Source organism: Tinamus guttatus, unplaced genomic scaffold, assembly GCF_059628265.1.
Source record: "Tinamus guttatus ecotype Peru unplaced genomic scaffold, ASM5962826v1 Tinamus_guttatus_pri_ptg000320l, whole genome shotgun sequence".
NCBI classification, from domain to species: Eukaryota; Metazoa; Chordata; class Aves; order Tinamiformes; family Tinamidae; genus Tinamus; species Tinamus guttatus.
This window is the reverse complement of record NW_028288854.1, coordinates 319,691-347,503: the sequence shown is the minus strand read 5'-3', so window position 1 is coordinate 347,503 and position 27,813 is coordinate 319,691. Positions and strand designations below refer to the sequence as shown.

The window sequence follows — 27,813 nt, the reverse complement described above, 5'->3', positions numbered from 1 at the left end:
ATGAGACCTAGGAGTCCCAAATACCAGTCTGAAATGTAGAGAAAGGAGCTTTGGCCCAGCTGTTGGGTATCATCATGTATCTCTTCTCTCTTCCATAACTGTATTCTCTTCCAAAAGAAGATCTAAGGCCTATCAATTGAAACTAGTCTATGATGTATTCAAAATAAACAAAAGGAAACTGTTCCTAACACAACACGTGATAAAGCTGCAGAACATCTTGCTGCAGGATATTGTAGAACCTCATAGTTTGCATGGGTTCAAAAGCCAGCTGAACAAGTACATTAAAGAAAAATACATAAAGAGCTATTACATATTAAAACACCACTTCAGACTCTAAATGTCCCTAAAATGCAGAGCACTGGAGTCTGAGAGAATATTTTAGGGGATTAACACATTTGCTTACCCTATTTTTATATTCATTCCTAGACACACAACTGGCCATTGTCAGAGGCAGCACTGAGCTAGACAGACCTTCTGTCTCTTGTACAGCTGTTCATTTACTCTCTATGTAGCATCCACATCCAAGTCAAGGCCCAGAGTGCTGCCAAACAATTAAATAAGAGAAATCCTTCAAACTAAGTTTTTCAGATGCAACAGTGGAGAGTAATCCACCTGCGGGATGAAGCTTCGTTCTTTGTGCAAGAGAATTATGCTCCCACACCTGAGCTTATTTTCATTTGCGCTTGTCCCCATCGCACAGCTGTTCAGATTAGCTGTTATTCTCTCTAGCCCGGGTGTCTCAAAGCCTCTGTCTCCAGCAGTCAGAGACCAGCAGCTGTGCAATCATATCTGCTAATGTATGGGATATAAAGAATCTGTTAAGTAAAACCTAACTAGGGAGGAAGAAGAGATCAGTGTGGAAAAATTGCTCCTACTAAGATCTGATTAGGGATGCCCTGCAACACCCAGTTGTAAGGAACAGGTGAACTCAGCAAACATTTTAAAGCTTGCACCAGAATTAGCCTCTTGGGGGTTTGATGGAGGGAGGAGGAGAGGAAAAAGAGGAAAATAGAAGCCTGTGTAGGTGGAAGGAGGATTTGGCTGTTGTTTTTTGAAGTGAGGTAGTGGTAGGTGTTTGTTGTTTCTGGAGTGGACTGGGTTTTTGGTTGTTGTTGTTCCGCCCCCCCCCCCCCCCCCCCGTCTTATTTTTTTTGAAACACCTCTGTTTTGTAAGGTTCATATATTTTCCAGCAAGGTACCATGCAGAAGATAATTACTTAATTTACAATTAGCTACAACAGAATTTGTAATTGCTTCCCCTGTGGAAAGGGCTATAATCATCATCATGGAGCTGTAGGACTGCTGTGAAAATGGCACTAGGAGTGTGCAGCCCAGGCCCCAGGAAATGCCTGACTTTTAGCCTATCGATCTGCCTGATTAGCACAGGTTGAGGGGGCTTTCTGGGACCTCCAGCCCAAGAAGGGAATGAGTTTGAGCCACTAATTCTCAGTTCAGAGCTGGACCTCAGTCCAAACTTTGGTAACACTTGTGCCACTCTCTGCAGTTTCTTGTTTCTTCCTTGCTCTGATGCTGATGCCTTGTCCAGATCTACAAGGTAATGCAGCTTCAGGGGTGCTCTGCCCAAACTTTTCCCTAGAAATATCCCAAATATCCCACTTTTATCTCTCCTTTTCCCCTCTGCATCTTTGGCACATCCCTGACCCTACTGCATGGTAGTCTGGGCTGAACCACACTGACAAGAAGCCTGTAGCACCATTGCTTCTCTTCTCTCCACAGACAGATCAGCAGGGAGAATGTCAGGGGAAAAAAGAAAGAGGAAAAAAAAAAAACGAGGAAAATCCATTCTGCCTCTTGAATCCTCCCTAATAACTGTGACATACAAGCTGGGGCATCATCATTTTATTTTTACCCATGCCTGGGTGGCAAAGCTTGGGCTTTGCCTGTGGGCTACTTGGTTCTTCTTTCAGGATGCTAAGCGGATAAGCTTGAAGGCCTGGACAGTTCCTAGATTCCAGCTCTGCAGCTGGTCACTCACTGTGTGAGAAAGCAGCATATGAGGAGGGACAAAGAGCAGTAGGGAACAAATAATTATTAACTATAGAAATGAATAATGGTATTAATAAATGTCTGGTATGTGTCCTGAAATGAAGCCATGCAGCACCCTGGGTCAGATGCTTAGAAAGTCAAAGATCATTGAGACCTGCTCCAGTGAGTATCATGTGCTTGTATTGTGGGAATCATCAAAAGGAGCAGGGGCTTAAGGTTTAGGACCAGAAGCCAGAAGCCATTTTATTCAGCATCAGACCAAACTTAGATATTCTCCAAGTATGTGAGCATACACTGTCCACGCACTGTCCACGCGCTCCCTGCCTCCAGCCAATTCCTTGACTCTATTGCTATCTGGATCCAATCCTGCTAACGGCCAGCAGGTAACCAACCAGAGATCGGTGCGTCCAGACTGTGTTTTAGGTTTCTCTATCTGCTAATCTGTTATTCCTAACTTTCACAGTTTCTCACTCCTAACTTTCACCATTCCCACAGCTTCCCACAGTTTCTCACGGTTTCTCAGTTTCCCACATTGTATGAGATGCATGTTCCCATACAGAAATATGCAAATGCAAGTTTTGTTATTGCACATAGGAGTGTGCTATGTGTGTGCAATGTCCTGGCAATGAACTCGGGATAAAATCCGAGGAAAGCTCATGGGCTTTAGAATAAGAGACTTGATGGCTAGAAGGGACTGTGGTGGTCTCCTGGTTCACCCTCTTTATTAGCCCAGGCCACAAAGGTGGTAGATGTGTCCCTCTATTTCCAAGGCTTTGGATATGCCTTCTAGATGGTTAAGGCTGAGCTATACTTTCCTGATACAAGGATTCAACCTCTTCTTCTGGCAAGAGGAATACAAAAACACAACTATATTTATATACTCTTATCTAAATGTATCCCCACGCACACACATACATTAGCAAGAGCTATCTGGATAAACACAAACCTGTGTCATGTTTCTCTGTGACTAACCCTAAATTTCCTCCGGTCCCTTCATAATTGCTGTGATTCTTGTTCTTGTCCATTTGCTCTGCAGTGGATCAAACATCCTGCATCTCATTGTCTCTTCTGTCTCTTTAATTAGTGCTCATCGTCCCTCCTCTCCCCCACGCTCCCATGTCCCCGCTTCCTGGCTCCTCTCCGCACTTGGTTTGCAGCACTCCATTCTTTCTTCTCTCATGCATGCCATCTCCTTCCCCAGGCCCGTCTGACACCTCTGCCTTATGCTTATCATAGAAATATAACATTTCAATACAAATAGAACAGGGAATAATTTTACCCCTCTTTGCACTGGGAAAGGTGCTGAGGTTTCATATAAACACAGCCGGGGAGATTTATAGACACTGTACATTTATCTGACAACTCAGGTTTCTTCACACCTATGCCTTGCAGCCAATTCATAGAATTTCATAGAATGCTTAAGGTTGGAAGGGACCTCTAGAGGTCATCTAGCCCAACCCCCCCTGCACACGCAGGGTCACCTAGAGCACGTGGCACAGGACTGTGTCCAAGTGGGTTTGGAAGATCTCCAGAGAAGGAGACTCCACAACCTCTCTGGGCAGCCTGTTCCAGTGCTCAGTCACCCTCACTGTTAGGAATTTTTTCCTTAAGTTCCTGTGGAACTTTTGATGCTTTAGTTTCTGGCCGTTTCCTCTAGTTCTGTCGGTGGCCACCACTGAAAAGAGGCCAGCCTCATCCTCCTCACTGCCTCCCTTGAGGTACTTATAGACACTGATCAGGTCTCCTCTGAGCCTTCTCTTCTCCAGGCTGAACAGGCCCAGCTCCCTCAGCCTCTCCTCATAGGGCAGATGTTCCAGGCCCCTGATTATTCTCGTAGCCCTGCGCTGGACTCTCTCCAGCAGCTGCACATCCCTCTTGTACTGTGGGGCCCAGAACTGGACACAGTACTCCAGATGTGGCCTCACCAGGGCTGAGTAGAGGGGCAGGATCACCTCCCTCAACCTGCTGGAGACATTCTTCTTAATGCACCCCAGGATCCTATTGGCCTTCTTGGCCACAAGAGCACACTGCTGCCTCATGGTCAACTTGTTGTCCACCATGACACTCAGGTCTTTCTCTGCAGAGCTGCTCTCCAGAAGGTCGGTCCCCAGCCTGTACTGGTGTCTGCGGTTATTTCTCCCCAGGTGCAGGACCTTGCGCTTGGCCTTGTTGAATTGCATGAGGTTTCTCACTGCCCAGTTGTCCAGTCTGTTCAGGTCCCTCTGGATGGCAGCACAGCCCTCTGAGGTATCAGATACGTCTCCCAGTTTGATATCACCAGCAAGCTTGCTGAGGGAGCACTCTGTGCCTTCATCCAGGTCATTGATGAATAAATTGAACAGGGCTGGACCGAGGACTGACCCCTGGGGGACACCGCTACCCACAGTCCTCCAACTAGACTCTACACCACTGGTCACTACCCTCTGGGCTCTGCCATCCAGTCAGTTCCTAATCCACCTCACTGTGCACTCATCTATCCCACACTTCCAGAGCTTGCCCAGGAGGATGTTGTGAGGGACGGTGTCAAAAGCCTTGGTGAAGTCGAGATAGACGACATCCACCGCTCTCCCCTCATCTATCCAGCTGGTCATTCCATCATAGAAGGCTATCAGATCAGTCAAGCATGATTTCCCCTTGGTGCATTCATGCCGACTACTCTTGAGCACCTTCTTGTCCTCCATGTGCCTGGAGACAACAGCCAGTATGAGCCGTTCCATCACTTTTCCGGGGACGGAGGTGAGGCTCACTGGCCTGTAGTTGCCTGGGTTCTCCTCCTTGCCTTTTTTGAAGACTGGTGTGATATTGGCCTTCTTCCAGTCTTCTGGCGCCTCCCCTGTTCTCCAGGATCTTTCAAAGATGATGGAGAGCAGCTTAACTATGACATCCGCCAGCTCCCGCAGCACTCTGGGGTGCATCCCATCAGGGCCCATGGATTTGTGGGTATCGAGGTTCCTTAGGGGCTCTCTGACCCAATCTTTCTCTACCCAGGGCAAGTCTTCCTCTCTCCAGGCTTCTTCTCTTGTCCCTAGGGCCTGGGACTCTAAAGGGCTGCCCTTTGTAAACACCAAAGCAAAGAAGGCATTCAGCAACTCTGCTTTTTCTGTGTTATTCCTAACAAGGGTGCCCATCCCGTTCACCAGCGGACCCACATTTTCCCTGATCTTCCTTTTGCTGTTAATATATTTGAAGAAGCTTTTCTTGTTATTTTTAACATCCCTTGCCAGATTGCATTCCAACCGCGCCTTAGCTTTCCTTGTCGCATCTCTGCATTCCCTGACTACGTTTCTGTATTTCTCCCAGGGGGCCTGTCCTTTTTTCCACATTCTGTATACCGCCACCTTCTGCTTGAGCATTGCCACAAGCTCCTTGCTCATCCACGCAGGTCTCCTGCCCCCTCTGCTTGATTTCTTACACACAGTTATTCCTGACTCGAGCAGGGCACTGTGGCCTTGGGCAAAAGGGGGAACTATATTCATGGAAACATTGGAAATGTCAGCAAGGAACATGCCTTAAGTTTTCGGGTGCTCCAATTTGCCATTGGTGAGACTTTTTTCTCTCTGGGAAGGATGAGGAGCGCTGGATGCTGTCGTTGCTGTGCTGTGGAAAAACAGATGAACTTTATTTCTTATTTTATAGGATTGCCTCAGGACATTCGTGGTGAGGGTCTCATGGTGCCTCAGTGAAAACCTTCAGGGCTTTTCTTGGCACAGTAGCACAGAGGAATGGTTATCTCCTGCCCCAAAAGGCCTGTGGGCCAAGCACGCAGGAGGGATGCAGGTAGCGGGGAAGGACTGATGATGTAAAATGAAAATATGGGGAAAAGAGGCCTAAGTGGCCTTGCTCAGCCACCCCACTGTGGGGTAGTACACTGTTGGGGGTAAGGGCTGTCTCTTCAGACAGACTAGCAAAGTTTCTTCACCAAAAAGTAAAATTTAGCCCTCAGATAAAAACAGCAATTGTCACTTTGGTATGTGCAATGGACAGAAATTTTGACAGGCGCAGATAAAAGCAAAGGAGAGGTTCTCAGGAAACATGAATCACCAGCTCATGTGTGGCTTTGAGGAAGCTGTGTAGGGTTTTGTCACACCTGACCTCATACAGGTCCCCTTGTAGGGACGAGGTAGAGGCTTCTCTCAAGAACTGTCCACCTCTATATGTAAGATGCACTGGATGGTACTGAGGGCTACCAGTTTTTCTCCACTGACCACAGAGGGTGCCTAGACTGACTTAGGGTTGAGCACATAGTCATGACCACAGCTCATGTTGAGGGTATCCCAGTCCATGGGCTTGTGCCTAGCCTTTTTTTTTGTTCTTCCATTCCACGCCTTGACAATGATATTTTTCTTCTTTTTCTGGGTAGCATATTCCTGTCACTCTGGTGCCCTGGTCTTAGCCAAAGTATTCTTACCCCTCTGTCTCCAGAATATGAAATGGGGATGAAATTATTGACTATGGCCATGGAGGGCACAAGGGACTGAGGGGAATTCAGCTTCTGAAGATGAGAGTCCTGTGATGTGACAATTTGGGACAATCCCTTGCTGAAGGAGGAGGATGCATGGGACTCAGCAGGATGGTATAGGCAGATGTGGCCCTACACCCTGCAGCCAGTCAGAGCTCAGGGATGTCAGGACCCAGGGACAGCTTCAGGCTTGTGTGTAACCTTAAATTTTAGTTTCTGTAGCGTGTAGCAGCCAAGACCATTGGGCCTAAATGATAGTATAGCAATGATGTGCTGAACTCTGTCCTTGTTCAGGCATATTTGACAAAGTGGAAGTAGTTGCTGTGGTGCATCGCATGTCAGCTGTTTGTTTAGGATCTGGCAAAACGGATCTGGGGGTCACTGAGAGTGTGCAAGGCTCCCTATAAACCTGTTATGGGAAAAGCTCATTGGCCAAGATCGGGAACTTGCTGGATGGTCCCAGGTGCAGGGCAGCCTTCCTGTCTCTTCCCACCCAAGGCATGTGAGATGTGTTTCTAAAACACACTGCTGAGCTTCCTGTCAGGGCTGTGATGTGAAAGGTAAACCTATCATTCCGTTAAAAGAACATCTTGGAGAAAAAAAAAAAAAAAAAGCTTGTTAAACTGACTAATTTTTTTATCAGCTGAGTGTGTGATCGTGTAGATTTCTAAGACAGTGGATGTGACAAATGATTCCCCTGACAGCCCATAGCACAATTTTCCAGGAGGGAGAGCAAGCACCCAATTCGAGACGGTGCTGGAGGTGATCTCCAGCCGGGGCTGGAATGGGTCCCATTCCGGCTACCTCAGCTGGAGTGGTGGATCCAGCATCTCCTTGGGATGTGGTCCTTGCCCTCTGTGGATTCCTGGTGGTCAGATGACCACCTTGAGGGGGCAGCCCACAAAACTGTCACCAACCCTGGCTGTTTGCTGTCAGCCTGTGCTTCCTGCCAGCTCCAGGGACAAGTATCACCCCTCCCAGTGTCCTGGGGAGATGTGGAAAGAGGAGAGGGGGGATGAAGTGCAATAAAATATAAAATCAAGTGGCTCCCAACACCCCCAGCTTAAGCTTGGTATAAACTAAACCAGGTGAGGCAGTTTCAGGCCAGTTCCACACTAGAGAGTTTTGCTGACAGAGGAGGGATGTGATTTTTTTTTCTTTTTTTTTTAATGATACATTTATATTAGCAAAAGGACTGGTGAAAATACAGTTACCCTGCTATAGGAGTGCTTTTGCTGATACAGGTCATTTTAGACAGAGGAAGCTGTATAAAGTACAATATAGCAGACACTTGAAGTATTTACCGGATATAAACTTTCCAGACAAAGTCTTTTAGGAAATGTGTTCCCAGCTTGTTCCCACACCTCTGCCCCCATCCTAAAAGGTCTGTTTTCCAGGGCAGCTGTTCACACTCTCCAGAGTAATTTTCCTCAAATATCTGCACAAGTTAGGCTTTTGACTCAACTCTTTCTTTAAGATATTGTGTAGCCCTGGACTAAAAGGAAAAAGAAATGCAGGAAGTTCTGCAGACCCACAGTGACTGCTCTCTGCAGGGGGCTTTTTGACTATTTAGTCCATTCTTTGACATTAAAGGATTAAAGTTTCTCAAATCTTTTATAAAAAGATTTGACAAAACACAGGCAAAACACCTTTTTTTTTTTTTTGTGGGGGAAAAAATCTTATGGGGATTATAGAGGTTCCCCAGATGCAATTCTTGGGGCTCATACTCACTTCACTGATCTTAATCGCCAGTGTCATTTTTATTTCCCAGATGTATCCATCCAGAAAATGAGCCCTTGCGATGTCCAAAGCTGCTTCTCTTGAGGTGGGGACAACCTACTCAGGGTTAGCAGGGGCTTCATGCATCACTGAAGCTTGACTTCTGTGTTGCCAGCAAAAAGACCTCAGAGTCCCTTCGTTAAGTAATCAGTTCATTGTGAAGTAGGCAGATTTCTTGTTTTCAGCTTTCCTATTGGAAAGCAATCCCACAGTTTCTCTCATGGGTGCTTAAAAGTCTTCTTTTGATCCGTCTTTCTCATTTCTCCCCTATCAAAAATGTGTATGTAGCCTCAACCTATTTTTTTTTCTAACATTTTAGTAGTCTAACTGAACGCAACATAACTCCATTTTCTAGGGGCAGTATACCTCTAGCTCATGTGGATAACTCCACTGCAGGACTGAAAGCTTCTAATATCCTCACTTGATAACCACTGCATGAAAAATTATCCTCATCCAAGGCTATAAAATAATTTGCCAATTTGCAGGTGCATCTTGGAGAAGGGAATTTTGATCAAACAGATTGCCTACACCACCAATTTCTTGGTGAACAAAACTGACATAAATCGCCCAATTAGTCAGCTAGAAAAGGGTTGTTGCAAACCAATGTTTTGTTCAGCTTTAGGTTCATGTGCATTAAAAATAAATAAATAAAAATCAAAGCATTTATTTATTTATTTACATATATTTATTCAAATTGGTTGCATCTGCTCTGTAAACTGCTCTGAAAAAAAGCTCTTGGTTCACACATTTACATAGTGTTTAATGAATGATAAGACATTTATGAATCATGTGCAAATGCCCTGTTTAAATACACGATGTAAACTATGTAAATTTCTTTTTCTTATTTTTTAATGATGTAGTAATGTGAAATGTTGCAGTTTGAAAGTCGTAGTGGTAGTGGTGGTGGGAGGGAAAGGAGATATCAAATCAGTATTGGATTCACAAACAGTCTGTGGACTGTAGATCCGATCGCCTTCCTAGGAGCGAATCGAGTTCCCAAACAGTGTGATCAACTATAAGCTCGACCCTGGCAGTATCGGATTCACGAACAGTCCGTGGACCGTAGGTCTGATCGCCTTCCTAGGAGTGAATCAAGTTCCCAAATAGTGTAATCACCTATAAGCTCAACTCTGGCAGTATCGGATTCATGAACAGTCCGTCAACTGTAGATCCGATCGCCTCCCTCCAAACAAGTAGTCGAGTTCACAAACAGTATGATTTATTCAAATGCAACATTTACAAAGCAGGTTTCAGATGTCAGTACAGGAAATTCTCTACTAGAGTGTGGGTTTTTTTAGCTAGCTCTGATGTTCAAATGTGCAATCATCACTCACCCCAGAAGATGGGAGAGGGTGCTCAGTCTCGAGTCTCCTCAGGCAGCGTTCCAGTCCGAGGGGAGGAAAGGGGGCTCAGCCTGTCGACTGACCCAGGAGTTACGATGATTTCTTCCCCCCCAGACTTTTCATCCTTAGTTCACCTTTTATACGTTACATTCAGGTGGAGCTTGAGTGACTAGACTCATACTTAATATTGTTATTGATTGGTGAAAAAGTTTATCGCTTTCATTTAAAGGTACAGTCAACCGAAAATCTAGAGCGCATGCTCAGTGAGGGGTGGTCGTACCTCGGAGGTGGGTAACTTTTGGGATGGAGGTGTGGTTTTCACATTATAATGAGCAAAGTTCAAGCAAAGTTCATCCGAAAGGAGTGATTTGCCACCTTTGCTGGCTCAGCACCGGACATGTTATCGTATATCTCCCATTAGACAGACACTGTGCGGCTTATCAGCAGCCCAGCACAGGGAGTGCAACAGAGTTTGGCCGCAGTGTCTTCACTCCGCTCCAGCCTCCGTTATTCCCCTTTGCAGCTGCATGGAGGGCAGATTGTGCTGCCCAGGGAACCGTGGAGGAGCAGAGTCCGTGCGTACCAGCCATCCTGGAAGTGGCAACTGTGTATCACCCCAAGCAAGCTTCTGTAATGCCAAAACTTCTGTTAGGCCCTAGTTTTCCTCTCAGTTCCTGCTTTCAAACAATTCTTCCACAAACAATTCTTCCACAAGTAATACTAGTCGTGTTGCTTTTAACATAAACCTGATCTAGAAGCATCACTTGGAGCCCTCAGAAATCTTTATACCAACTCAGTGGTCATTGATTTACTCTCTATTTTCACCAAAATTTTCTCAAGGGATTCCTTTCCTTCAGCTTCTTCACAGAAGCTCTCTATACTTGGTATAAGTCCAAGTATGGAAAGCCTTCTTTATTTAAAATACAATTATCTACCTGCAGACCGCATTCTGCTTTCACATGAAATAGCTCCTCCTTGAGCTATCTCAGAGACTAGTGTTCATATAAGTTAACTTTCTGTTTTAAAAAACAATATATGTTTCAAAAGTTTCTGGCTCATGTTGAATGAACTTTAAATATGTATATAAAAAAACATACAAATTGGTAGGTATGTGTCTATGAGTGGGTATGAATGACAAATCTCCACTTACAGGCTGTGGCTTCTGTTAAATTAATTCATTCCTGATTTAAACCAGCTTATGTTAAACTTTTTTTTTTCTGCAATTTATATAGCACTGTGAGGGCTACTATCTTACAGAAATAAAGTCCAATTGAAAAATAACGTATGCCATCTTTATCTACATTCCTTTTGGATGGCAGTCTAAGCAATGCTCTTGTTTCAGTTCCTGCAAATTGACTGCAAAAAAAGAGCAGAAAAAGATGATTAGGAAGACTCTAGATTTTCAGAAACTGTTATAACTTTTTAGTTGTCGATGAGTTATTGGATTTTTTTAATTTCCAAATTATTGTCAAGTATTCACTGAAAATCAGATGCTATTAAGGTGTTTAGAGCAAGGCACCTGAAATGACTAGCAGCTTTTGAAACATGTCATCTCAATGCAATCACTGTTTCTTTTTCTTGTGATACTAAGCCATCTTGACTTTCACATCCCTCCTGAAATATGGTAAGCATCTCTTTATTTTGTTCCAGAAGACAGAAAACTCTTTGTGGGTATGCTCAATAAGCAGCAGTCAGAAGACGACGTGCGCAGGCTATTCGAGGCATTTGGCAACATCGAGGAGTGCACAATCCTTCGGGGACCCGATGGCAACAGCAAAGGTAAGATGATGGCTCATGACATATTGTGGCTTTAGCTTCAAGATAGACCCAGTCTTAATGCATGTGTTATTTCCCATTCACTAGGTCAGTATCAGGACAGCATCTCTTATATTAGAAAGGGTCAAATTTGCCAAGAGAGGCCATTTCTTTGCTGGTCACTCTCTACTTACACATAAGAATGAAGAGCTAGTTGCACTTAAAAACAGATTGCCCTGATGAGTTGTCTTTCTGCATGCAAATTCACCCCTGTTGCAGCTAGCTTGCAGGGCACAGCCTCCCTTTGAACACCTTTCAAGGCCTTCACATCCTCACATAACTTGCTTTCTTCACCTGCCACAGGAAAGTTGGGAGTTTTTTTTCCCCCAGGAAATAGGCTCATCTTTTCTTTAAGCAAAGTGAAATTTTCTGTTTCAAATCTTGACTCACCAGTTCCTACCCTGTCTCAGTTGGCACCTCATTAAGATGTTATTACTTGTCTCACAGTCATATCCCAAAGCTCCAGCTTCCATAGGGAGAGACATCCCTTAGGGAAGAGGCTCTGCCCCAAAGAAGCCTGAGTCTAAGTAGATGAGGCAGGTAATGACAAGGGGGAAAACAGCAGCAAGAAAATGCCTCCCTGAGGCCATATGGCAGGTTAGTAGGAGAGCCAGATACAGGTCTCTGCTTATTTCTCATCCACCAGCCCCAGGTCTTCCCCTTCTTTAATTGGCCTTTGCATAGAGATACACCAATCAGTCATCACAACAAGGGTACAGGCACTGACTTAAACATTATGCTCATCGGGCATTCGCTCTTTGAAATGTATGAGTGTTTAACTTTCAAACAGAGATACCTCATCTCCTCCTGCCATTTTTTTCTGACATTACTTGTTACGTGGATATCACATAGGATCCTTTTCTACAGCCTAGGTGTTTGAACAAGGTTGCTCTATTGAATATCAGGGCCATTTTTTTCCCACTCACTTTCTAGACAAAGTAACTTCAATTTCAATAGGAAGCTCTCTTCTCGTGACAGTATAATGTGTCCATTAAATATTGATCTGCATATAATATATCATAAACTGTGCTGGAATGTGCAGCATCAGGGAAGAGACCAGCCTTGCAGATGCAGTTCATATCTCACTGAGTATTTTGACATGTGACAACATCAACCAGCATATTTTTGCAACAGGAAGGAGAAAAATCCAAACCACAGTGATACACTAAAAGATATTGCTATTTCATAAAATCACTGCTGGCAGAAAGAGACTTCACACTGGCAATAAAGTGCAGCAGGGACCAGTTTGATGTAATTTAGCAAAGCCCAATCTTCCTCATACAAATGCCTGAAAACAAACTGTGGGCATCCTTTTACGCTCTTTTGGCTATGGGAGATCCATGACACCAAAAGATGGTGGCTGCCCCACTGGAAGGTGGTAGATTGGGGACTGACCTAAAGGAACTTCAGTCATCATAATGCTAGGCAGCTAAATGAGCCATTCACTGAATAACTCAGTAAATGGGGAAAAGCAGAGGAGAGAAAAAAAATAAAAGAAAAAGAAAACCCATATGTCCATCTACCTCCACCTGGAATTGTACAGAATAAAATCTAATGACAAAGGAGTCAAAGTGAGTAATAATAAAGGCAATAATGTCTGAGATGTGTAAGAAACTGGTACCAAAGGAGACCAAATCTGCAGAGTTGTATTCATTCTTGCGCTCTCTCTCTCTTATTATTTTTTCTTCAAAAATTTCATTATAAGTCTGAATCTGAGTGGCAGTTCCATATTGCTAACCAGTTTAATTATCAGTGCTAGCGGGCTGCAGTCTCAGGCTTGCATTTCAACTGAGCTGTTCAGGATCAATACTGAGCCTTGACAGAGTTAATATTACAAGCGTTCATATGCTGGTGCTATTTATCGAGAATGTGAAGCTCCTAATTTACACACAGATGCCCACACAGATGCTCACGCACTCACAGAGCAGTCAATCCAACAGAGAAGTTAAGAGTAGTGTCCTTGTCTTAGGAGACAGTCAGGCGGGCCACAGCTCCCACAAAGTTATTCCCAGTCTGTAATGTTTTCCATCTGCTAGAAACCAACGTGACACATATCATTTGTGAGCTACTTATTTTGGGTAAAATCCAGAAGGCTTGAATTCCACCTAAATTGAGGTTTAGGCAGATTATCCAAGTGTCACATAGCAATGAAACTGCAAAGACTTCAGTCCTACCCAGCCCACTACCTAGAGCTCCACCAGGTCCCCCTGTTGGTGAGCCTCCAAGTCCTCCACTTACCTTGATGCAAGCATTGCTCTGAAGAGGTAGGTCACAGTTTCCCACCTAAACTTCACACAGTCACAGACAGAAAGCTGCATGAACCTTGCCTGAAGCTGGGGGTGATGTTCTGAGCCATGGGGCATATGCTTCATATGGCTGCAGAAGTAAATCCTGTACGGAGCACCCCAAAGCAGGCACAGCAGTGGTTGGAGCGTGCAATCGGGTAGAAGGAGATAGAGGTGGATCTGGGGCATTTCTCTACCTGAACTGTAGAGTTTGTCTCTTGAAAGACATAAGAGAGGAAGGAGCCTCCCTGCATCCCTTCCAGTAAAGCTCAGCCTCTGCACCCAGGAGCACAAGAGTCCCCAGGTGAGAGACCTGAACTGAAGCTGGAAAGCTGGGCTGAGATTATGTCATAATTGATCCCTATTGTTTCCAGCAGAAGTTTATCTCATTTTCTTGTGATTGTCTCCTCTCAGCTCCTTATAAATTAGATCCAAATATTAGCAGCAATCATTGTGCTTTTCCTGAAATAGAGTCTGAGCAGAGTGGGAAGGAGCAATGCAAAGGGCTCCTAACTGTAAGTTAGTTTCATAGAATCTTAGAATCGTTAAGGTGGGAAGGGACCTCTAGAGGTCATATAGTCCAACCCCCCTGCACACGCAGGGTCACCTAGAGCATGTGGCACAGGACTGTGTCCAAGTGGGCTTTGAAGATCTCCAGAGAAAGAGACTCCACAACCTCTCTGGGCAGCCTGTTCCAGTGCTCAGTCACCCTCACTATTAAGAAATTTTTCCTTAAGTTCCTGTGGAACGTTTGGTGTTTCAGTTTGTGGCTGTTTCCTCTAGTTCTGTTGGTGGCCACCACTGAAAAGAGGTCGGCCCCATCCTCTTCACTTCCTCCCTTGAGATATTTGTATACACTGATCAGGTCCCCTCTGAGCCTTCTCTTCTCCAGGCTGAACAGGCCCAGCTCCCTCAGCCTCTCCTCATGCAGCAGATGTTCCAGGCCCCTGATCATCCTTGTAGCCCTGCGCTGGACTCTCTCCAGCAGCTCCACATCCCTCTTGTACTGTGGAGCCCAGAACTGGACACAATACTCCAGATGCGGCCTCACCAGGGCTGAGTAGAGGGGCAGGATCACCTCCCTCGACCTGCTGGAGATGCTCTTCTTAATGCACCCCAGGATCCCATTGGCCTTCTTGGCCACGAGGGCACACTGCTGCCTCATGGTCAACTTATCATCCACCATGACACCCAGGTCTTTGCAGAGCTGCCCTCCAGAAGGTCGGTCCCCAGCCTGTCCTGGTGTCTGGGGTTATTCCTCCCCAGGTGCAGGACCTTGCACTTGGCCTTGTTGAATTTCATGAGGTTTTTCACCGCCCAGTTGTCCAGTCTGTCCAGGTCCCTCTGGATGGCAGCGCAGCCCTCTGGGGCATCGGCTACTCCTCCCAGTTTGGTATCATCAGCAAACTTGCTGAGGGAGCACTCTGTGCCTTCATCCAGGTCATTGATGAATAAATTGAACAGGACTGGACTGAGGACTGACCCCTGGGGGACACCACTAGCTACAGGCCTCCAACTAGACTCTGCACAGCTGATCACCACCCTCTGGGCTCTGCCATCCAGCCAATTGTTAATCCACCTCAGCGTCCACTCATCTAACCCACACTTCTGGAGTTTGCCCAGGAGGACGCTGTGAGGGACGGTGTGAAAAGCCTTGCTGAAATCCAGATATATGACATCCACCACTCTCCCCTCATCTACCCAGCTGGTCATTCTATCATGAATTCCATTTCATACAGATAATTTATATGCATATTATTTTAGAATGGGCTACCATTGCTTTCTTCAATTGCTGCTTTTCTCAATCTGCAGTACTGCCTTGGGGCATCTTTGAGCTTTACTTTTCAAGTTTGCAAGTGGTGTGTTCTGGTGTTGTTATTTTTGCCCTGCAGCACTAGGATCCTTAAGGATGTAGTGGCCCCTTCTAAAGAGACTGCAAATAAAGGTGAGACTGACCTACTGCAGGAATTCAGATACCCTGTCCAGCTGTCTGCATCCCTTCAGGGAAATGGTTCAGGCTCTGCAAACTGCTAAAAGCTCAAAGCTCTTTAGTAGTAATAGGAGGAAATGGAACCCAAAACTTCTCAGATCTCTATAGTCTGTTCCAAAAAAGCATGCCTTAGCATATCGAAATTACTCTTCCTCTCTCTGAATCAGTTTGCTTATAACTAAGAGTGTTAGCAATACTTTCCCCCACTCAAGTGCTGCATATAACCTTCAAAGTGTTGATCATTTCTTTACTTCAGCACATACTCATAAATGCACTTTTTTGCCCCAAATCATTATGTAAGAGTCCAGAAAGTATGAGACTTGTCACATGACCAGGCAGGCTAGTGAAGAGCTGCCTATGTTCCTCTAATGCCCAGAAAAAAGCCACCTGCGCAGGCACTGGCTCTGCAGCTTGTGTTGTAATGTTAGCTGTGAGAGGGTAAGGTTCAGACTTCAGTGGTGGCCAAGGTGGCAATTGTCACATACAGATCACTCCTGTCCCTACTTCTTCATCAGAAACTATCTCCTGCTTTGTCAAACTGAAGCTGCTTGGGGACAAGACAAGCTCTGAGCAGTCTGTAATGAAGTTCTACCAGATGGTGGTAGGATATAGGTACCTTTTGTGTTGGAGTAGACTAAATCCCTTTTGTAAAGCTGCCCTACAGTTACTTGTAATAAACATGTTCTGCTTTCTGATAGCAGTTTTGTACAGTTCTTTGCTGTTTCTCAGGAAACACAAGAGGGACAGACATTCAGCAAAATTTCCAGGCAACCAGGCAATCGAAATAAAAGTAAATGCATTTTCAAACCATAAAATACAAAAAGGTGCAACTCTTTCTTATGCTCTTCCTTTCCAGGGTGTGCATTTGTGAAATACTCTTCACATACAGAGGCCCAAGCAGCCATCAACGCCTTGCATGGCAGCCAGACAATGCCGGTGAGTAACTCTGTTATGGCGGGGGCGGGGGAAGTAGCCAGTGGATGGGTCCAGCCCTTGCTATCCTGAGGCCTGTCTGAGGAGGAGGGATGACTCATCTCTTCTCTGCAATTCGTCTTCCAGGAAAGATGAATAACAGCTTGGGCATGCAGGGCCTTGAGTGTGTTTAGGTAGTCAGTGGAAAGGCTGGGATGACATTGTCATTTCACACACTTGCAACCTCAAGGGGTGCTGTGTCCTGTCACCAGCCATTTTGATGACCTGAAATAAAAACATATGAGTTGCAGCTGCCAAAAGCATTGGGCCAAGCTCACCACAAGTGTAACTTTTTAAGTTTCAGTGTGTCGAATAAAGTAGAAATTGCATGTAACACTATACATATACATTGTCATTAGAATTGAGAGACAAACCACACAGTGATGGGTACTTCACATAGGCCCTCTGTTATGGCAGGAGTGCTCTACCTAGGCCTGAATGTGGTCCCTACATCCAGATTTTGAAAGACAGTCAAACCAGCTACTGAATCTTCCAAGGAGCCTTTGAGGGATCGTTCCACTTAGACTAATAACTAGTATGATGGTGTTTCCAGCCTGATAGTTCAGGCAAGCAGAAGGAAAATGGAAAAGTTGGATACATGTGACTGGCCAATTATCTCTCCAACTTTGCAGGGAGTAGAGAGGAAAGGTCTTTATGGGGCAGAGGGGAGAAAAGTTTCTGATAGTAGCAAATTAGCAAGATCTCTTTTTTTTTCCAAACCTATATGAAAAAAGTGTCTAACAGCGAGCATTAAAAACAACCTCTTCAAAGAGGGGCCCTCAATTTTTTGAAGTATTACAATCAAGATTGGGAATCTCTTCCTAAAGGATTCAACTGCTTATTGGACTTGATGCTGATATCCCATAGTGAAATACTATGACCTGTCTTAGGCAAGATGTCCAAAGAGGTACTTTTAATGACTTTCTTTGAATCTTTGTCTCAAAGTGATAATGTCTATAAGCTGACACCAGCAATTGCAGTTCCACAGGGTATGGTACTACAAAGAGGTGTAATAAAAAGTCAGTGCCTCTCCCCAGAAAAACCCTACAAATTCAGGTATTGACAGAGGTAAAAGGAAGACCAGGAAGAAAAAATAAAACCCAAGGAGTGTTAAAGATTTTATCTAGTTCTAATATGCACACAGCATCCTTACCTTTCTCCAGCCGTTTTCTTCCTGTTTTCAACACATTTCACAGGAAAAAAATACCCATCTTTTGACTACTTTGGAGCAAATTTCCATTCTGCTGAAGTCAACTGAATTCAGAATGTGCAAGTCCATTTCATCAGTCAGTTTTTTATGGAGCCATTTTTCCTGATTACTTACATGATTCAAATACCTTTTATAGAAGGGTTCTTGAATAATCAAATCTGGTCATCTGAAAAAGCATCACAATTTGACCTTTATCATACACAGATCTCAAACTCACAATCAAGTTTTCATGGTTTGGCAAGTTTCCATGAATCAGCCAAACCTCAGTAACTGTCCATGTCCATACTCTTATTTTACAGAAAATACAAGGAGAAATTTCTTAGTTTAATTCTCTTCATTTGAGTGTAGTGATGTTGCATTGCCTTGTATCTCCCATGAACTAAGGGCAGCACAGTTATGATGGCTCAGCTAACAAGTTAGGAGCTGTCGAGTGACTAGCATTTGATCAAGACAACATGCACACACTGCTTTCCTCCCACAGGCCCTCAAAATGCTTTAGACATTTCTTTGAAAGAGATGGGACGAATCCTGCAAATGATCTCTTTTTCCCCATTCTCTTTTATGGAACTTCAGGGTGCTCAGCTTCTTTCAGGGTTTGGATGTTCACAGAGAAATGCAGCCACCTCGTGGTGAGACAGCGATGTAGCCCTCATCCTTGGAAAGGAGGGGGTGCACTGCTGCCATCTTCTTTCAGACCCCCTCCCATTTCTCTCACCATTCAGATTGGCTTCATTTGTCCGTCTGCCATGCCAGCTCAAAGTTGTTCCTGTGGTTCAGCCATTTTAAACATCTCTTGCCTTGTCCTCGTGTACTACCAACGGGGCATCCATCATCATTCTTGTCAGGTCTTGAGCCATTCATTCCTGCTGCAGACTCCTGCTTCTCCACAGCTTGTCAGGATTATTGCTCTACTGTGACTTCCTGTTCACACAACATATGTTGCCTAATAGTTTCAAAAGGCAACTTTCTTTTATGAAAATTTATTTTTATTTATTTATTTTTAACCTTTCCTTGGACAGGTGCCTGACTGTCATCCCACAAACCCACTTCTCCAAGTGAGGCTTGTTTCTCCTAGGGGCCCACCTCCACTGCAGACCAAGCAGCTCTGAAAGTTTTAAATTTTTACACAAAGCAATTATTTTGAGTAATGACTTTCCCCAAATCCTTTACTTCTAAGCAGGCCCAAAGTTTCTTCTGCACTGAGGTACCAAGAGTGCCTTTTTGGTCCTTTTAAATCATACTCCCTATCAACTCTTGGATAGCACTTGACCTTCATGTCCTCTTCTAAGTGCGTGTGGGAGTCAAAATTTTCATGCGCTCTTGCTTATATTTATAATATATTTATAACCATTATAGGCCCTTTACCCTCAGCTTTGTTGACTCTGCCCTCTCCTGTCTCTTGTTCACCCATATGGAGGCAAAAGTGGGTCTCTGCTTGGTTCTCTTCCCTTCTCCCTACAAGCCATAGCAGTCTTACCCACCAACACATATTCAGCTAATATTTCTATAGCAACAACTTGCAGATCCAACTTCTCCAGGACTGACCGACTCCTGTCCAAACTAAAATCTTGGCCTGATTTTCCAACATTTCCTAGCATATGTATAGTTGTCAGATCAAGCTCAATGTGTATAAAACAGATCTCCTAGACTGTTCCTCCCAAACACTGTTTCCCCTCTCCTTCACTTCCATTCTCAATCACTGTGGACAACATTATCATCCTACCTGTCAGTTATGATCCTACCTAGGCATCATCTTCAGCTCAGTTTTCTCTTTCTCTCTGTGTCTTCACATCCGGGTGACAGCCAAATTTGAAAAGTCTTGCTGCACAACACATCTAAGATATGGCCTTGTCCATCCATCCACACAGAATGAAGTCTCCTATGAGCTCTCATCATTTCATATTTAAAATCATAGCAGCCTCAGTCTAACCAAGACAGAACCCAGAGTCAAAACCATGTTACTGATGCAACCCTTTGACTGCCTCACCTACCAGGGCACCTCAGAAATTCTTCTTGTGAATTAATTCCTGGAAGGGTTAAAAATGTGCTAACACATCCACTTTGCATATAGGGAAATAAGGTAAGAGGCAGTGTTTGATTCATTTGATTTAACAGTCTAAAATTATTGTATCTATTGTAAGCATCTTTAGGATTCTTCCACAAAGGAGAAAGAAGAGACACTTCTAGAGATCTGTGCATTCCTCCCCTTATATGTCTATGTTAGGATAGGATGGGATGAATCACCTTCTGGGCATGCCTGTCCCTTTCATTAATTGTAATGGATATCTCAATAGACTGAACACCTGAGATGAGACTTGCCTCATTTAACTTGAGATGTCTCAAAGTTTAGGAACTATGTCTACATTTGTCATCTAAATGCTTGTCATCTAAGTTTCTTGATTATAATCAAAGAGAGAAATAGATATCTCTGGAGGTATTTTGTTCTACAAAAATAGATTTTGAAACCTGTCAATGCAAGACCCAAGTAGAAGTGTGCTTTTTAGCTAATTCTACGTTTTGTATTCCTATGATCTGTGAGATTCAAAATATTGTTTAGCTACCAGCAGTAAAATTAGAAAGGCAGAGGACCCTTACTGCTTAAAAACAAAACAAAACAAAATATATTTGCTTCCTGCCTAAGAATCTGCAATTGCCCTTTCTCCCCAGTGATACATTCTTGCCAACCTTAGGTCCCTGTGCTGCACATGCAGCTGCCACAACACCATTCCCAAAGCTAAATATTTGGGGTAAGTTCCAACAGACAATAGCCATCTGAAAGTCAAATATTTAAGCTGACTCATAGTATCTTCAGATGGTGATTTACCTCCTGTACCTTGGACATTTACTTTAAGGTTGACTGATCATCCTTAGGGGCATCTGCCTCCCCACTGACCATAGAAGGAGCAGAGGCAACCAGACCTGACTAAAGCAAAGGGATCTGCACCCCATTCTGGTTGTCTGCTGCCCAAAGAAAACTACTTGTGATTCAAAGCTGCCAGCATCTGAAACCTCTGGCAGACCTCAAAGCTGTACTTTGAACATGCCCTACAGCGATTGTCAGCACCGTGTTCAGTCCATATCTCTCTTTATTAATGAACATTAAGGCCATTATGATCTCTAGACTCCTGTAATCTAACCCATTACATAGGCCAGGTAATCTTTTGTGTTGCTCTAGAAGTCCCTACATCATTTTGGTCAAACTACAGTATTCCTTTGTTGGGACGGCCAGGGATGCATGCTATACGTAAGCTTTTATAGATCAAGCAGTGTTCTGGATGGGCTTGGGATTCAGCAATAATCACGCCAGAACGAGGTGACTACATCGAGCATTTATTCAGGTGAAAGCACATAAAAGAAGCAAAGTATGGCTAACTACTCAAGAGGTGATACCTGCCAGCAGGATACTGGACCCAAACCTGCTCTCGAGCTGGCAGATGAGAGCGAGAGAGTTGCTGACGGGCTCCCGCGGAGTTTCTCCTTCCCCCCGCTCTCTCCGCACTGTCCTCTCTGTGCCCGGTGCATCCTGGCACATAGGGTCAGTACGACCCAGGAGGCAGCCCAGGAGGTGGACAAACTCCGCCTTCAGTTGCACAACTCTCCCCCCCTCGGGTGCGCAGGCGCGCACACCAGTCGGGGCTCCCAGCCCTCAATTCGAGGGTCCTGCCTTCCTCCTCTTCTTCCTCATTTCCGGGTGTTTGACCTCCAAAGCTAGTTTGGAGGACGTCTGCGGTTAAGTTGGCTAGAAGCCCAGCTGAGCGGCCAGCTTCAACAGGTTTCTGGGGAGGCTGCCTGTGAACCGGGCTGAGCAGCTGCCTCCGTGCTCCTTATCGCTCAGCCTAGGCAGGCAAACATCTTCTTTCCCAAGGTCTGGCCTCTTCTTCTCACAGAAGATTTTTATGACTCTACAGATCACAGAAATTTCCATCTCCAATACAAGCAGGTACAGTACTTCAGACCCCACGCTCACCCTTGCTCCCCCCCGAGTCCTTTTATACTCTTCATCCTGATCATGGCTGCATGTTGGTTCGTGATGATTGGCCGTTGCGCTTAGTTCCTCTTCATTGACAACTTCCACGTCTTCAAGTTGTTTACTTGCTGCAGTCCGAGTTTTTTCAATCCCGTTCAGGGACATGGTAACTTGAGAAAGTCCCGGCTATCAGACCAGCTGAAGGCCGTCCGACCAGCTCTCAATCCCCACATTCCTTCTGCCTCAATGCGATAATATCCCATTCGATCTATATTAATTCCCATATCGATCTATATCTAGCTGAAATTTTTCCTTTAAAAATACCTTTTCTGATGGAATCTCTGTTTTTATTGAAAAGAAAGGAAAATGTGAGATCTGGATACAAGTACCAAACAGACATTAGTTGTTCTGAGAAAAATGAAACTTAGCTAAACCTAAAAAAAAAAAAAATACTACAATCCCAAAATTTTTTATCTTGGGTCTTGGAGGCTTCCATTTAAGAAAATAAGAAAATTCATCAGGAAATATAACATTTTCTGTGCAGATCAATCCAAATGATAACAAGAACTTCGTATCATTGCTCAGGATACAAATATATATATATGTTTATATGTCTATATGTGTGTATGTGGGGAATGACCTGGGGAATGACCTTCTGGAGAGCAGCTCTGCAGAGAAAGACCTGAGTGTCATGGTGGATGACAAGTTGACCATGAGGCAGCAGTGTGCCCTCGTGGCCAAGAAGGCAAATGGGATCCTGGGGTGCATTAAGAAGAGCATCTCCAGCAGGTCGAGGGAGGTGATCTTGCCCCTCTACTCAGCCCTGGTGAGGCCGCATCTAGAGTATTGTGTCCAGTTCTGGGCCCCACAGTACAAGAGGGATGTGGAGCTGCTGGAGAGAGTCCAGCGCAGGGCTACGAGAATAATCGGGGGCCTGGAACATCTGCCCTATGAGGAAAGACTGAAAGAGCTGGGCCTGTTCAGCCTGGAGAAGAGAAGACTGAGAGGGGAGCTGATCGGTGTATATAAGTACCTCAAGGGAGGCAGTGAGGAGGATGGTGCTGGCCTCTTTTCAGTGGTGGCCACCGATTGAACTAGAGGTAATGGCCACAAACTGAAGCATCAAAAGTTCCACAGGAACTTAAGGAAAAATTTCTTAACAGTGAGGGTGACAGAGCTCTGGTACAGGCTGCCCAGAGAGGTTGTGGAGTCTCCTTCTCTGGAGATCTTCAAAACCTGCTTGGATGCAGTCCTGTGCCACATGCTCTAGGTTACCCTGCATGTGCAGGGAGGTTGGACTAGATGACCTCTAGAGGTCCCTTACAACCTTAAGCATTCTATGATTCTATGATTCTATGATATACACACACATATATATGTGTGTGTGTATATTTATGTACATCAGGAAGTTATCATGTTTTTTCTTTTTTTTCCTCAGACCAGTTGGTTCTCCTTAATGAATGTATTTGTCTATTTGTTGTTATTGAACAAAATATGTAAGACAACACCACAAAAAATGTTGACTGTCGCCCTCTATCCACTGTGTTCCTTCGACGTCTGGTCATAGCACTGAAATTCCCAAATAAACATGATTGATCGTTAAACAAAGAGATTCTTTTCTTGCCCACATACAATGTGCAAGCTACTCTTTCATGCTGCAAGAGATTTTTGTTGTTCATTACAGTAGAGAAATCATTCACCTACTTAGTTCACCAAATGAAAATGACTTCATATAAGATTATCAAAAATCACCCCTGAGAAGCCTCTGTCATTATCATAATCTTATGAGCAGCGGCTCCCTTTCAAGCTCATGGCAAATGGGACACCAGTTTGCATCTTCCTGGCTCCAGATGCTCAGGCTCCCCATCAAGCAAGCCAACCCTGGCTTACATTTATGACTGCTATTATTGCTGTGCAGCGCAGTTAAGACTTTGCAAAGCACCGTGAAGTTGACTTCAGACACAGACCCGTTATGGAAAGTGGTTGAGCAGCTGTTCTCACCCTCTGTCAACACAGCAGAGGAATATTTAGGTGAATTAGGGATGGAAGGGAAGGCAGTGAGAGTCGGCAAAATGAGCTCTGAGCAGGTGGAGGTAAGAAAGAAAATAGGCCTTTGTGGGTATGATGAAGTTGTAGCCCAGCACCTCGCTTGCAGAGTGGTGGGGAAGCAGCTTTTATTATGTGTTCGTGTGTAGAGGGATGGCTAGAGAGCCGCGTACATGGCTGCCCAGCAGGCCTGCTCAATTCCAGCCTTCAGGTTTCAGTGAAAGAACAAAGGGAGTGCTAACTAGGAGATAAGAAAGTAGACCAAGGTCAGAGGGAATAAAAGAGCTGTTGAACTAAAAGGATGAGCTAAACAAGTAAGGGGGGCTGTAAGGGTCTGAGTTAGATCATTGTCTACCAATTAGGAGCCTGTGTAATTACATCACTAATTGTTAAGAATCATATAAATGTACTGCATGAAAAGCTAATAAACGAAGTCAGTTCCAGCTTCTATGAAGTTGATGTCTGGCATTCCTGACCCGCTCCAAGCTGCAACAAGTGGCGCCCGAACAGGGACTAGATTCCGAACAGGGACTAGATTCCGAACAGGGACTAGATTCCGAACAGGGACTGGTACAGGGACCTGGCACAACGGTGCGGGATTCCGGAGGACGACGTATGGGTGCAGCCGAGTGATCCGACCAAGAAGGTGGACCGGAGCGGGTAAGCCGGCCGTGATTGCGCACACGGGAAGACGGCGTGGGGTAACGGCTAGAAGCAGAATTCCCAGTGCACGTGTACATGGAGCGAGAAGCTGCTGAACAACTGCTGCTGGACTTATTAGCAAAAAGGGAAGCAGCAGTGAGCACGAAGAAGCTGTATGAGTTGATTAAGTGGGCAAGGGAGAAAGGACATTTAAAGGAGCCACAATTTGTTTTTAGTATAACAGAGTGGCGTGAGATAGGGAACTCATTATGGGAAGCCACTCTGGAGGGCAACAAAGCTGCCAAAGAACTGGGTCAAACTTGGCGCGAGGTGGCGAATCAGCTCAAGTGTATGCAGGCTGAAAAGAAAATGGTAGCAGCCGCGACGCAGATGCTGCAAGGGGAGGAATCAACTCCTGAGGGATCGGCAGTGCAGAAGGGCCCCCTTGGACGAGGCGCCACTGCAGTCCCAAAGAGCACCGCCAAGGAGTTGATCGATAGCGTTCTCGGAGGTGGGTCGTCGCAACTTCAGCGTCCCTTGGAGTCATCACCTCCACCACCGGAACCTGCGCCAGCCGAATCGACCGCGACTCCCGAATCGCCACAGCAGCCATCGGCGCCATCACTCCCGGCAGGGGCAGCTGGAAATAGACCACAGGAGCAACCACCAGAGCGAAGCCGGGACCGACCCTCTGATAAGCTGTTCCGAGAAGCCTCTAGAGCGCTGGTTCAAGCCCAGGCAGATGGGCGAGCCACAGATGGGGGGTGGTCGGGGGCTTCCGGGGGGCTTTCGGGTCCGCGGGTTTCCTCTTCGCGTTGGTCTGGGGTTATCAGGGATGCAATTCTGGAGGGTCAATGGGAGCCGGCTATGGGGGTAGCGTGCCCGGTAACCTTTGAGCCGGATGGTCAAGGGGGGGCAGCGGGTAAATGGGATCCGTTTGACTGGAAAATTCTGAGTCAATTGAGGGATACGGTCGTGCGTTGGGGGATCAAAGGCGAGCCCTCCAGACAAATGCTATCCTACATTTTTAACAGCGATATGCTTCTTCCTAGTGACTGTCAACAAATCGCAAAATTAATCTTGACACCAGGACCGCCACGCCACCGAAAACCGCTGGTGTCTGGAGATCCATTGCCAACCCCCCCAGCCCGTGTCCTCATCTGTGCCGGTGGCACCTGCACTGTCTGTGCCCCCACTCCCGAACCGCCCCGTCGTGTCTAAGAACGGCCCGGCTGGGTCCAGGACTTGTTAGATCACCTTGAAAAAAGGAGAAGGGGGGCCAGGGAAGAAAAGGCGAATGAGATCAAGGAGACTTATGTTGCTGAGGGCTTGACAACAGCCAGGAGGGAGGTGCAGGGGGATTTGATCCGTCTTTTAAAGTGGGGGTTGAAGAATTGTAATGCTTTAAGTGAGGACAGAAACCGTTATTAGGGCTATTATTTCTGTTTGCTATGTTCATCCCTATTATGTGTTGTATCCTTTGTATATTGATGCTGAAACGAGGTATGGTTGAAAGGTGGAAATTTGTACGATCCGTAGAGTCATAAAACTATTGTACAAAATAGAACCCAAGACCTTGAGAAAGAAGATGTTTGCCTGCCCAGGCTGAGTGATAAGGAGCATGGAGGCGGCTGCCCAGCCAGGCTCAGAGCCGACCTCCTCCAAAAGCAGCTGAAGGCGGCTGCTCAACCGGGTTTGTAGCCAACTTAACTGCAAACATCCTCTAAATTAGTTTGAAGGTCAAACACCCGAGAGGGAGGAGATGAGAAAGGCAAGACCCTCAGACTGACGGTTGCGACCACTTACTGGTATGCGCACCTGCACGACCAGGAGGGAAGGTTATGTGACTGAAGGCGGGTTTGTCCGCCCCCTGGTCTGCCTGCTGGCACGTACTGGCCCTACGTGGCAGGATGCACCGGGCATAAACAGACAGTGCAGAGAGAAAGGGGGGGGGTGAGACTCCTAGCACCGAGACCCACGTTGTCTCTGCGGGGACGCCCGCTGAGTTAGGAGCCTGTCAGCAACCCTCTAATCTGCCAGCTCAAGAGAATGTGCAGTCTCAGTGTCCTGCCGACAAGTATTACCTCACGAGTAATTAGGCATACTTTGCTTCTTTAACGTGCTTTCACCTGGCTTTCACCTGGCTTTCAGCCACTTTGTTCTGTGTGATTATTGCCGAATCCCAAACCCATTCGCAACCTAATTGGCAACGAGGATGGGACTTGGCAATTGAGACAGTGGAACTCACTAGTGGAGTGCACAGCTACGTGAGGTCGTGCCACTGGACAGAAATTGTGTTTGTGCTGTTTGTGTGTGTGGTCTTTAGATCTTTATTGTGTAATATATATATCAGCAGAGAGGGCTGAATAAGCACAACAGGAAAGTACAGAATTTGAAAGAGGGAAAGCCAGGAATAACTCAGACTATGGCGTTCCCACCCCCCACAACCAGTGGAGGACTGGGAGCCGTACTCTGACTTGTATCCTTGGAAAGAGACTAGGGAAGTACTTCAGCATGGGAAACAAAAATGAAGCGACGGCCAAGCTCCAGTGCAACTGGCACGGAAGGACCTGCAACAGTCCTTACAAATTGTAAAAGCCTCAATGCTACTGGAGCAGGGGCCTCCTTAATATATAGAAATCCCAAGCAATTTCTGGGGAGGAAACCAAATTGAAGCTATGCAAACATAAATAGAAATGGAAATCGAGGACCTTTCAAAATGATTGGGACATCTTAATAATCGATTTGAAAGATTGTTTTTTCACCATACTATTGCATCCTGAGGACCATGACATAGTGGAACATATGAACCAAACGCTGAAATGCCAGCTATAAGAAAAAAAAAAAAAAGAAAAAAAAAAAAAAGAAAAAAAAAAAAAGGAAAAAAAAAAAGGAAAAAAAAGGGAAAAAAGGGAAAAAAAAAAAAGAAAAAAAAAAGAGGAGAATTGGGAATTATGCCTGCAGAAAAATTGGCAAGAGCAGAATATGTTTTAAAATTTTGAGATTACCCCAGGACAGCCTAGTCCCTCTGATGGTCAAACACAAGGCTGGGCTAAAGGGAGCCCTGACAGAAGTAAAGTCGGGTCCGTGTAAGGTGATGCTGAGAGACTGGAACACGGGAAAAGTGACAGGACCTTTGGACTTGATAACCTGGGGAAAAGGGTATGCTTGTATCGTTACAGATGCTGGAACCAGATGGGTGCCAGCAAAATGGGTAAAACCTTGGCTGGAAGCAAACTTGCATACATCAGATGTAGCAGGCAAGCAACCGGTACCCTAGCTGTGGGAAGTGTGAGCC

General features: G+C 45.4%; 1 protein-coding gene across 6 annotated transcripts in view; it reads left to right on the top strand.

Annotated features, from left to right (window-relative positions):
* Window positions 1-11,241: 11,241 nt before the first annotated feature.
* The window catches only part of CELF4 (CUGBP Elav-like family member 4), a 104,248-nt gene continuing 87,676 nt past the window's right edge, over window positions 11,242-27,813 (top strand). For all 6 annotated transcript variants that reach the window (XR_015913614.1, XM_088529014.1, XM_088529017.1 and 3 more), the window contains exons 1-2: window positions 11,242-11,367; window positions 16,535-16,614. Coding sequence is in view for 5 of the 6 variants with exons in the window: in XM_088529014.1 (XP_088385140.1) it covers window positions 11,262-11,367; window positions 16,535-16,614 (186 nt within the window). In the remaining variant the exon portion in view is untranslated. The remainder of the gene's footprint in view (window positions 11,368-16,534; window positions 16,615-27,813) is intronic.